Below are 12,417 nucleotides of genomic sequence, written 5' to 3' on the forward strand. Positions count from 1 at the left end.
TGATAAAACTACATTACTTCATTGTCGAAATTTACTCTATACTGATGGAAGTCATCTTAAGCATTAGAGTTTAATTGCACTTAAAGGAAACCAACACCCAAAGAGAAAGGTGGATTGAGTGAAAGCAGCAGCATTAGTATAACACATCAGTGAAAGTTTGAGGAAAATCGGACAATCGATGAAAAATTTATGAATTTTTGAAGTTTGGTGTTGGAACCGTTGGACGAGTAGACTATACTTGAGTTTATGGCATCATGTGTGGACAAAGAAAATTAAACATGATTTCACTTTTCTAGCATAATAAAAGAGCATTTGACTAACCGCTTTCAGAAAGCGGGGGAAAAATTGCTACCCTTATTATATGTCAGTATCAAGTTGATGGAATGCGTAATTTTCATGAAAAGTGATTTTTTTTGTGTGTGTGGAATTCCTTTTATATTTTCTTTATTGTTGTCCACACATGACGTCGTGAACTCTATAGTCTCCTCATCCAGCGGTTCCAACACCAAAACTTTAACAATTCATAACTTTTGCATCGATAGTACGATTTTCCTCGAACTTGACTGACGTGTTGTATGTTGCTGCTTTCACTCAATCCACATTTCTCTTTGGGTTTTGGTTTCCCTTAAACCTGTACGGTGTTAACAATTCTGAATGATGTACAGGCAGACGGGAAAAGGGACGAACGACGGACAAGCCATTAACATAACTCATTCATTCATGTTTTATTTTCATTAAAAAGAAATATACATGGGTAATACAAACGTCAAAATGATGGTATATTCTTGTAACATATAGCCTTAATGTCACATAATCAGTAGAAAAACATCTTATTTCATTAAGGACTTGATGGAAATGAAAACTTCCACTGATACTCATCATGCATTCCTCTGTACTCATCATGCATGCGCGGAAACATAGAAAGTTTTTTAGTGGGTCCCTCCATTTTTCGCACTTTAAGCAACGGTATATGTACTTCACTTTGATCACTTCTGTTTCTTTTTTACTATACAATGTATGATTACTATAGGTACAGTCTTTTCACTTCACTATGTTCTATTTACCTTATTCTCTGTTATCAAAAGAAGTGAAACATATGTTTTGTCGAAAAATGAAATAAACTTTGAATTGAATTGAATTGAAAGTAGGAGCCACTAAATCCGAATTCTGCTAAGAATATGACATTGAACTGAAAGTGAAGAACTAAAATTTATTAGGTGCATTCCTGCACTATTTTCTTCCAGCACGTATTAACTTCATGGACATCACGTGACCAGAGAAGGCTTACAACCTCCCAACCTTTGACCTGGGTGCTCAGTAGGTAGTCATTCTGTGGCTGTTGGGAGAATGTGTACAGACCTAGCACAAGGGACTGTACAAGGCGCCCTGCCACGCAGTAGTAGATCACCTCAAATTCTTCTTCACTAAGGCACTGCTTGCTTAGATAGCCTGCAAGGAGCAGACCACCACTCTTAAGCGGTTTGTGCTCTAGATTGGAGCATTGCATGATGTACATCATTGCTGTGGCCACATCGTAGACAATAGATGAGTACACCGTATCATCAAAGTCAAGGATGCCTACAACATCTTTGTCCTTGGCATCTGAACACTGATGGGATGACAATGACTTCTCATCCTTCACCAAGATGTTATAATCATTGAAGTCTCCATGAATCAATCCTGCATATTGTAAGAAAAGACCAGGGAAGGCCCAAATGACTAATAAGCCATGTTCAAATTAAGGAACAGCCAAGATTTTGATAGCAACATGTATTGCATCAGGAATAAAAGTCTAAACAAAAATCATACAATGCATGTACTAAATTTCAACCTCAAATAACTGGAGTAAACACAGATTGGCAGAATAGCCTTTGAAACTTTCATAATTACAATGCAAAATGACTCTGATATCTGCAAACTCAAAACAACCCTTTAGGCATGTACTAATGGGGTTTAATAGTTCATCTTCAAAACATAATCCATTCTCCCCGTAAAGTCAACACGCATGTACGTACAATGTATTTCAAAGTATGGGATATTCACCACATCAATCATAATTGTTTTTCACATCTTTTGGCCTTAAAAGCACCTGTACTATACATGTATGTATATCGATATCATAATGGCACAAGTTAATTCAGACCTTTAAGTACAAGTACAATTGTATCACATTACCACAAATTTTAAATCACCTGATTCTAGCTTGTCTGTAATCAGGCTGTCCTTTTATGCCTACATGTCATTAGAGATAGATTTGTGCTGAAATTTAACTGGAATAAAAACCCACTTATGACACATCTCCAAATAAAACGTAACATTTCAATCTAATTCACACACTAGTATCTGTTAGAAATCATTTTAGTTTCCCTGATGATTCACTGAGCAAATTAGACACATTTTAGATCGAGTCAAGACTTTTTTCCAAGAAAACCCCTACCCCCTAAAAACAATCAACAATGTATACAAGAACTATTATGTTAACAGCAAGTAAATACGATATCCATTAACGAGTAAATCTTCTTTGTTCCTATATAACAGTGCAGAACAAAACCTTGGCCGATAAAACTCCACTCAAGGGGACACAATCTGACAAGTCGATCAGTTATGTTTTGTGTGTGTGACATTATAACAGAAGCAGGGACAGTACCAAAGCCGTGAATAACATTAGAATTTATCATAAATGTGCGATATAAAAGAGCATGCTGGAGAAAAGTTTGGGCAAATTCTGTAACATTATTGACATTAATGATACCAATTTGAAGAGCGTAGTAATCATCTGACATAAAATTATCTTTTATGCCCAGACAATGACCTCGATAGTTAGAATGCTGTTAAGACGTTATGCGCACGGTGCCTATACAATATAATAGCCACTACTCAAATTGATGTCATCATTTTTTTTTTTTTTTACTTTTTAGCTCATGAAACCCGGAAGTGGGCGCCCACTTCTCCGCCGGCGGTGATCATAATCAGAGACATCTATTAGGTAGGCCTACTATTACTGCCAGGTTTCCACGGTACCTCTGGTGAACTTGTGCTCCTGGCTCAAGACCTTCTCCTTGAATGCTTGGATGACCTCTTTCACGAGTTCTTTATGTGTATCATCTTGAACCAGATGAAGGTGTTGTTCAACACGAGGCATAGACCTAATAGACCAAATAAATTCCTCAGCATGCAGGGCAAACTCGCTGAGATCCCCATCATATTTCTAAAGGCAAAGAGACAAAGCAGCAGGTTAAATGCAATGCACCAGTCTCTATCAAGACAATGCAAGCCAAGCACATTGAAGAAAAACGTAAGTGGACTATCCAAAGAAAACTAAGTGATGATCACTAAGCCGAAACTAGGGGGAAAAAACACGTTTAAACAGTGGACTCCCGTTATAACGAAGTCCTCCAAATCGGCAGTTTTCTTTCGTTATATCGAAATTTCGTTATAATCGAACAAATAAACAATAGAAATACATACATAGAGTGGATAATGTTCCGGCCTCAATTTTTACCTCGCTGTAACCAGAATTTCGTCATAACCGCGTTCGTTATAACGAGAGTGCACAGTATACCAATAAAGATCTAGCAGCTGGAGCTCACATGAAGAAAATTATTACTTCAATAAGGGAGGTATACAGTCATTTTGGATACTGTTTAGTATTATTAGTTTCTCTGATCCATGGCTCTGAGGCTATCGGTACAGTACAGTATTTCTCATTTAGTATTGGATCCTGACTTCAATCCTAGAGGAGTTATTTTTCTACAGAGGGATGATGGTCACCTGCACCTGATTCGACGCATCCTGGACGTTTCTATACTTTAGTCACTTAATTTGGCCTTAATTTGGATGATGCCACACGAACTTGGCAGGGTTGCATGTAATGCAGTACATCGGCGACTCCACACTATTATTTGCATTGTGTTGCTACCCCTGCATATTGACTTTCATTGTTTTCCACCAACCTGAAAGGCAAGAGAAAGCTGTCCAAGCAACTGGCCGGCTTCATAACACATTTTCCCCGTGAGCACGGATGCGCCTCTTATGAACTGACCTGGAATAAACTTCATGAGCCGTACCAAGAACATGCCTGTATCATCCTTACCTGTATCTGCATGGAAGAAACAAAGAGAATCGGACGATTGAAAAGGAATCATCACACCATGGCAAAGTATTGCGGTTTCTGTGTCCTATTTTGTGTCATCTATTCATCTTCTATCATGGCAGGAGTTGCCTGTAGTGGTATATATCACATGTTGTCATTTTTTCCCGCGCATTCTTTAATTTCCCTTCACAGTATTTATTTTAGAAGACACAATACCATAGCAATTTCTTTAGACAGAATAATGTTAATGGCTTAAATTGACTAACGTTTAGTTCCTTTTTTAAAACCTGTTTTGTAAAATACCTAATCAGTTTGAATTAAACGTATGTGGTTGCGCATTGTACAGTTCAGAAGTTACAGTTTCAGGATAATTTTTTTTTCCATAATAGTGCAAGCTGAAATGATTGATGTATGTCATCAGCTGGTCCTGAACCAGAAGTCCACAGCTATAGAAAGTACACTCAGTATTTCAAGTAGATGCAAGAAATTCATGTTGCCTTTATGATAGGCAAAGCCCGTAAACAAGTCTTGACAGCTGCACGAAATACTCTGGATAAGATCACCTCTGTTTTCGAAGGACAACTTTTCCAACGTTATGTGCTTTCCTTCGATGTTTGTAAGAGGAATGGTGCACGGTATGCCTGCCTCCTTCAAAGTCAGCAGAACGTCATTTATTTGCTTGTACAATATGAACAGCTTGGAATCTTCTGAGTTGGTAAGTTTCAAAACAAACTTCTCTCGTGGCTGATGATGATGATTGAGGGCATCCTTGTTCTGAGGACGCCGGGCCTCAATGAGGAGGTTTTGGTTGTCATAGCTGAAAAACTCCTGTAGGCACACTGCATCCTCCAGGCCATAGAGCCTCTGGATTAGATTGACCCCTTGCTCAAAGGATAGGTTTGGTCTTACAGCCATGGTGTTTTGATAGACATGTCACGACAGATCCTAAGTCTTCAGATCAAACTCTAAAGTGATTGCACTTGGAGCCTGATTTGGACAGAAAAAAAAAAATACATAAAATCACATGTACTCGAAACGTTCTGTTTATGTTGCCCAACTTACACTGCGATCAATACTTACATGCAAACAGCAGTCAATCTCACACAAGTCAATCTATTCGCTAAATTGAAGGGAAACTCTATCCCGGATGGATATAACTTGTTCTTATTTCTATTGTGTAGGTCGGAATTCACGTGAATTGAAAGATTTTTTTCTTGCCATTTCATTTCATTTATTTTCATTCTCAACAAAGAATATGAGTGTAATAATGAAGAAAGCACTAAACATATTCGATTTACATCGAAATAATCATGATAATTATGAACACAATAGGTTGATAATAACAGATAAAGAATACATTGTTCCGAACATTATAGATTGCAATAATATCATAGTCAACAGTGTGAGAGGAACAGATACGTTTTAAGTTTGGATTTGATTAGAAGACTAGATGAATAATATTTACTCAATAATGTTGAATACAATGTATGTTGAAAATGAAGGGGAGCTGAAAAGCAAAGGTTGTAATGTGCATCCCCCTCAAAACCATGCAGTATTGGTAAGGTAGAAAAACAAATGTAACCGCACACTTGGATTCGACTTAGGCGAGTCTGATTGCATAAAGCCTACGTAACAGAAGAGAGTTCATTAAAACATTCATGTATTGGATATTTAGATGGACGAGTCGTTTGTGGTCACAAAGACGTGATGAGACGGGTCTATAGCCAACAGATGAACGCGCCGACAATCGCAAAGACAATCTGTCGCAACTCAGTACTTGAATAACCACCAATCTTCAAACTACATTGTACATGTAATGTGATTATACCGCACACGCTCTTTTACAGCAGAATGCAGATTCAAAAAAGGAACAAGATATTCCCAAAGTCTCTAGAGACAACAGGAAAACATAGATTTTCAAAATTTGATGACTATATGTAGGCCCTACATCCTGTGTAAGTGAGGCATGGTGAACAAGAGGCGATGGGTGAGTAATCTTGTGGATTGCAAGTCTGTTGATACGTGGAGGATATATATTACAGACAGTTTTATTTAGAAAACGGAAGGTTTATAGATACGGTGAAGCAAACAATTGCAGTTCAGTGGATGACTGAGTGGATGCCTAAGCTACAAATCAATTAGATATGACACATCTATTTTGACTGTCATTTATACTTCTTCTCTAAAAAAGAGACAAGAATAAGGTAAAAATATTTAATACCTGAAAAAACGAAAATAAAAGAAAATCTGACTGTACATAATATAACGACCACTGGAAAAAGACCAACATGAATCAACTCTGAATGTTAATTAATAGTGTGTAAACACGTAAATACAGGTCTCGTTACGATGAACTCGTGCAGTTGTGCGACAATAAATCCATTACATTCCACCCAGTCATTAGAGCTGAACTTCATCGGAACACGGTCCGTGTCATTATCATGCAGCATGATACCCTCTCCCATGATATGACTTTTGAGCGAGGACTGTGAGTGATGTCTGGTGTGTGGGTGCGGCAGTCGGGGAATGTAAACTTTAAATTCAATAGTTCAAATTCAATTCAATAGTTTACTTATTTCCATAAGAAAAAGAGAACATGATTCAAAGCGGTACAACGGAGTTGTCGATCTGTCTTTCTGAGTATCGTACACACGGAATCTCATCCACATTCAGCAGTGAACTCTTTTGATTGTTCATCCGAGCCACTCACCATAGTCATAGACCCCACGGGCTTTTGCTTTGGATGTATTTTTTTTCCTTTTATTATCTCGACTAAAGGAAGGACTGCCCTTTCTGCCACAATACATCAGAATCGAAGGCTAATTTTCAAAATGGTCCTTGCCGTACATAAAAAAAAATCAATACTTGTCAGTATACAAAGTATCATTATAGAAGAATACTAACAAATGCGATAAACACACGCACACACACGCACACACATTTTATACAATCGATTAATCAAGTTGATTTCAGGCATTTTTATTTCTTTCCTCTGAATACATAGCTTCAAGGTTTTATGTTCCAAATCTTTTAAGAGATGCACTCTTTTCTTTAAATCATCTAAGTCTTGCCATTCAAAACATTCGAAACGATGTGTGATGAAAACAAAACCAACTTGCATGGTTTGATACAAACATCCTGAAAACAAAAGCTTCTTGTACATCCCTGCTGAACAAAGCTAATAGGTTTGTTAATCTTATCAGTATGTCATTAGTTTGTATAATCAATTTGACACTCAGCTAGAGTAGGAGTTTCGAACTCCTTTTATTTGACGAAAGGGGAACTATAGACCAAGCCTTAATAAAGCTTATAACTTATAGAGTGCATGGGATCTCTATATTTTTCTACATTTGCGGTTGATGTACGCTGCTGCGTTACTATACATTAGTGGGCTTTTCGACATAACCGTGGGCGCTGTTCGTTTTTCCATTTTGTGGTTGAAAATTTCTGCATGAATCGTCGATGTTTTCTGCATTAATTTGTGTGCGATTTCTACATTTGTGTTTAATGTTCCTTCTATTGGTGGGCTTTTCGACATTTGTGGGCGCTGTTCGTTTTTACATTTTGTGGTTAAAATGTCTACATTAGTGGTTGATGGTTTCTACATTTGTGGTTGATGTTCCTTTTACATTAGTGGGCGTTTCTACATTATTTTGTGGGTTTAACAGAAGCTCACTGCTCATTTCCGTACCTCCTGCGGTCTGACTGTATTCCGATATGCATTAATCCGAAAACGAATGTTGTGTATAGCGGTGTGGCTACTCGGGATCGGTATTTTCATTGCTTGATATAGAGGTACCAAGTCCAGATATGTATTTATAAGTATAGACGCAAGAGAAACATATAGGCTCCGGAGACTGGGTTTTACCGTTCAGAGTATAAACATATGTTCTTGACTTTAAAAGTTTTAACTCAAGGCTCGAAATGTTTACAAGTGCAAGTCGCCTTCACAATGATATCAGAGAGTATTTTATGCTCCCATGGTGGATATTGAATCACAGAACTCCTCTCATTCTTCAAAAAAGTATCCAAGCTTATGCTTGGCTAAAACTACCTGCTTACAGTTGTTATGACTACAAGAGGAGTGGCGATCGGACCGGTCTTACTGTACAGGGTTTCTCAGAAATAGATGAGGGAGGATGTGGCTTTCATCTTCTCAGTATAACATTGTTCGGATTTGGTGAGCGAATATGGAGAGTAGCGATTACCACATAATTACCAAGGAAAGGACCAATGATTGAGTTACTGGTAAATGAAAAGCAGAGAGAATGCCTGTTGTTCTGTCAGATTAAACCTTTAAGATTTCTACAGGAGGGTCACTTCTTGTAAAATGAAGAGGCCATTCAACTCTCCTTTTGAAACAAAGTTAAACTGAATAAGATGAATCTGTCTTTATAAATCACTACAAATACATAACACGAAACACTTCCGAAAGTCCGTTAGTATGCACCTTCATTTCCATATTCGGATTAATGAACATTACATCATAATGGGCCATCGAACTTTCGGAATAACGAACCTTATTCAGATTTTGAATTAACGAACCACCGGAATAACGAATCTTATTCCATCTTCGGACTAACAAACCTTCAGAATAATGCCACAAAATGTTCGGATTAACAAACCCTATCATTTTCGGACTAACAAGCATGCATCTGTTAAACGGAATTTGTGTGTTTCGGAATAACGAACCTTCGGGATAGCGAATGTTATTTCATTTTCGAATAAACGAACCTTCGTAATAACGAACATTATTTCCCTTTCGAACGAACGACCCTTCAGATAAACCAACAACACTCATCATATGATCCAGGAGCGGCACCCAGAACCTTTTCTCGGGCTCACCCCTTTAGGGTATTCTTGAGATTCACATGCACCACTATATTATTTCGTTGGTTACATCGTTGGCAAAGCTGACTAAATGATATACACTGTAGTTTGGTTGAGACCTGCGCTGTCCAACGTTATATCAACTTGTTTGTGTGTTATTTGTTGATGGTACGCCAGTGTGTGGTATGGTAGTACCTTTATGGAGTGACCTCTCGGAATTATTTCTGTTCGTCATGCATGATAGGGTGCATTCATATCTACTTACAAAGGCAATATCATTTTGAAAAGCTGATCCAAAACGCTGATCCGAAATGCAGTTCACTGCAGGGGTGCTGTTTACGCACAATAAGCCTATTCGGAATTTCACTTTGTGCATGAGCAGTATAAAAATTCATTATTTTGTACCAACAGACATGTCGATTGTTCAAATTTCTTTTTGTTTGTTCCTCAGGTTAACACCGAGTACAAAAAACGCAGCTTTTCTTATTATGGTCCAATGCTCTCTTTAATAAGTATGATACCCCTCCCGTCCAGACGCTGAGTTCATTACCTCTTTTCAAGAAACACTGCGAACCATAGTAAATATAATGAGTATACCTTATGATCTTGGTTTGTCAAGCACAATAAAAATATCGTTTCTTGTTTTTTCTGACTATGTATTGAGTTGATTTGTGTATTAATACACTGATACCCATATAGTACTCTTTGTGCATGTACTTGTTAAGAATGATTGTAAATACTCTGTACATTTTTAATTTTTGTTTGTTTGTTTGTGTTTTGTTGTGATTACTTTAATCTGAAAGTCTATACTGTATACAGGGCTTCCTTGAAAAGCACTGTGAGGTCTGGGTGGTCTGCTGGATATCAGCAGAACTGAACGGAATGACCCTGTTAAAAGATGTGAATAAACGAATAACTAAATTCACTGAGATAAGCATTTGTATAATGATTCATGTAACTTACTGTAAATCCATGGTGCTTGCCTGCAGATCCACTTGACAGCAAAGCTGGTATTTTGGCAACATCAATAGAAAGTTTTCAAATATATTCAATGCAAAATATCAAAATGGTGCCCATCCCTACGAGTGATAACGGATCATTCTGGTCACTACGATCTATATAGATACGCAAGGTCATTCTTTGTTTGAATAAGTAATGTTTGCTGGGGCCTGTCTTCTAAAGACTTGTGACAGAAATCGATCACAAGTTTTTTGAGAGCTGCAATGCAAGTTGCGATTGATTTGGGGACTTGTGATTGATTTGAAGGCTTTATAAGACGGGGCCCTGAATTCCATAACGTTACGTCCTACTAGTAAAGTGCTTTATCAACTGAGGGAAACAAAGATTATCAAAGGTTATTTGTACCATTATGCACATGAGCCAACTCCGAATTGACTTATTTTTTTTGGAGATCGAGAAAGAGCCGATTTCGCAAACATGCCCTGCGCATAATATTGAACTATGTTATAAACCCCTATCGTATGACGAGCTTTTCAGCGTATTGTACATGACATTCCATCTATATGCTTCCCCGTTGCAGAGAATTGGCTATCTATACGCATCTTTTTGTGCGTTTTGAATCGGCGTTTTGAAGCGGCGTTTATATCAAACCTAGTCGGGAGGCAACTGTGCTTTTCACCAACCAAGTTTCAAAATTTAAGCACAAACGCGCCCCAAGTTCCTCCTAATGAGGTTAATGAAGAGAAGCAGGAGGAGGTTGGAAAAGGAGAGAAGGGGAGGAAAGGAAGAGGGAGAGAGAGAGAGAGAGAGAGAGTATAGGAAGAGGAGAATATCTATCTCTTCCGAGACCAGCAGCAAAATTTAAAACCTCCCTTGTGTACTTGTCATTCCGACAGTCGTGAAAGCATACAGATTAAAGTGTGCGAAAGAAGTATACTGCACATCCATGATGTAGCTTCCTTCCGCACTCACCAAATTACCACATTTTTAGCCTTTCCTGGCCTTGTTCGCAGCTGTATAGGACCTATATGTGGTTTAACAGCAAACGACTTCATGATGAATGGGACTGCGAACATATACTATGCATTTCGAAGTATCTATTTTGAATAATGCATAAATACTTTGTATCATGCATAAATGTACACGTATTACATATGCCGAATTTCACAGAAAACTGGGTAAGTTGTAATTATTGACCATCTGCTGATCGATGAACACTACATAATGATAAGCGAAAGTACGATCAGGTGTCTAAAGTCATTCATCGTCCTGAAAACTGGTTCTTTACAACCTCACCTCTATAATTGTTGCTAACCTCCCATCCAAGTAACTGATTTCAACCCCAGCTCTGAGAAAAGACTGTGACATCATCACTATGGTACTCTTTTTTTGTATACACAGTCCATCTTACGCTTTGTCAGCCTGAAGGGGAATTATGATCCCAATGTTTGGATTTAAAAGTGCAAACTGTACGTCTGTAGGGTTGCTAATTCCATACCATAGGCCTACTTGTAATAACTTCAGCTCAGAGGGATGAATTGTTGAAGTCATCCAATGTGTAGATAGAAAAACCTGTCTGTCCGGAAGAGTCTATTGTCATTATTTTATATACTTTATCGCCTCTCCTCCGGAGGGGATTCCCTGAAGCCAGACGCAGTCTACCCCGAACCATTATTATTTACGAATATCCCCGACGATCAGATACAGACCGATCTTTCGGTCAATCCAATGTGTTGCTATGAACTCGTAGCGCTGTTAGATAGGCCCTATCTTTATCTACTTCCACTTTTTTTTTAATGAATACCTGAGGCAACGGATGTGTAGGAGCTGGAAGACACTCACACAACGAAGGCAAATGATCGGTACATTCCAGTCAAATAATGTGCGTCCCCGTGTACGCGACTTGACATCTACATCGATCATTGATATCGATTCTCCACGGCTGGTCATAGACATAGTGTTCATCCGTGGCAGTGCTATACAGCGTGTCTCGACGCGATAGGAGCATGCAAGAGCAGCCGCGTATGTTTCACACTGCGAATGCCGCAGTCATAATGTACTTATTTACGTGTGTATAGATGATGCAGCTGTTTCACAGAGTGTGTGCACTTGAGGCTAGCTATCTCGCGCATGATTCTTATGTGTTTAAGTGATTCAAGATTCAATTTAACAAACCAAGTCGGACTTACCATTGATTTTCAGGGAGATGTGCATGGTCATTGGGGCACAGGTCATCGTTGATCATATACATCAATCAGAACATGACATCCGGGATGACATCGGATCGCGGCTCGCGCGCAGACGACAAAAGCGCTGTGTGACCACTGTTTATGACCAGTCCATCACGCCAATAGAGGGCGTGTTATGTATAATGAATAGAAGTTGCATGTTTTCTTTAATGCATTCAAACCCGAGATCATAGTTGTGAAGTTAAGACATAGTATTTACTGAATGATGATAATCCTGAGATGTGAAAGCATGGTATCAAAGTATGATAAAATTACGTCTTTCCGCACCATCACGTTATACATGAA

The 12,417-nt window shown here is 38.4% G+C and overlaps 1 protein-coding gene across 1 annotated transcript; it reads right to left on the reverse strand.

The window, feature by feature from the left end:
• Positions 1-946: 946 nt before the first annotated feature.
• On the reverse strand, positions 947-12,156 carry LOC139713653 (hydroxylysine kinase-like). Its single transcript, XM_071625357.1, has 5 exons — positions 12,073-12,156; positions 4,657-5,080; positions 3,954-4,099; positions 3,022-3,208; positions 947-1,680 (listed from the first exon to the last, which is right to left on the reverse strand). The coding sequence occupies exons 2-5, from the start codon at positions 5,006-5,008 to the stop codon at positions 1,214-1,216; spliced, it is 1,152 nt and encodes a 383-aa protein (XP_071481458.1). The 5' UTR covers positions 5,009-5,080; positions 12,073-12,156; the 3' UTR covers positions 947-1,213.
• Positions 12,157-12,417: the final 261 nt, after the last annotated feature.

This window comes from Diadema antillarum, unplaced genomic scaffold (assembly GCF_040938485.1).
Source record: "Diadema antillarum isolate AM-2024a unplaced genomic scaffold, OU_Dant_1.0 seq00002023_RagTag, whole genome shotgun sequence".
In the NCBI taxonomy this organism is placed as follows: domain Eukaryota; kingdom Metazoa; phylum Echinodermata; class Echinoidea; order Diadematoida; family Diadematidae; genus Diadema; species Diadema antillarum.

Bases quoted from the DNA above. Each gene is read 5' to 3' on its own strand.
- LOC139713653 (XM_071625357.1), bottom strand. From the start codon at position 5,008: ATGGCTGTAAGACCAAACCTATCCTTTGAGCAAGGGGTCAATCTAATC. The intron at 4,100-4,656 runs GTGATCTTATCC...TCTTCCATGCAG, and splicing joins GTTGTCCTTCGAAAACAGAG to ATACAGGTAAGGATGATACA. The intron at 1,681-3,021 runs GTACCGTGGAAA...TACAATATGCAG, and splicing joins GGAGCACAAGTTCACCAGAG to GATTGATTCATGGAGACTTC.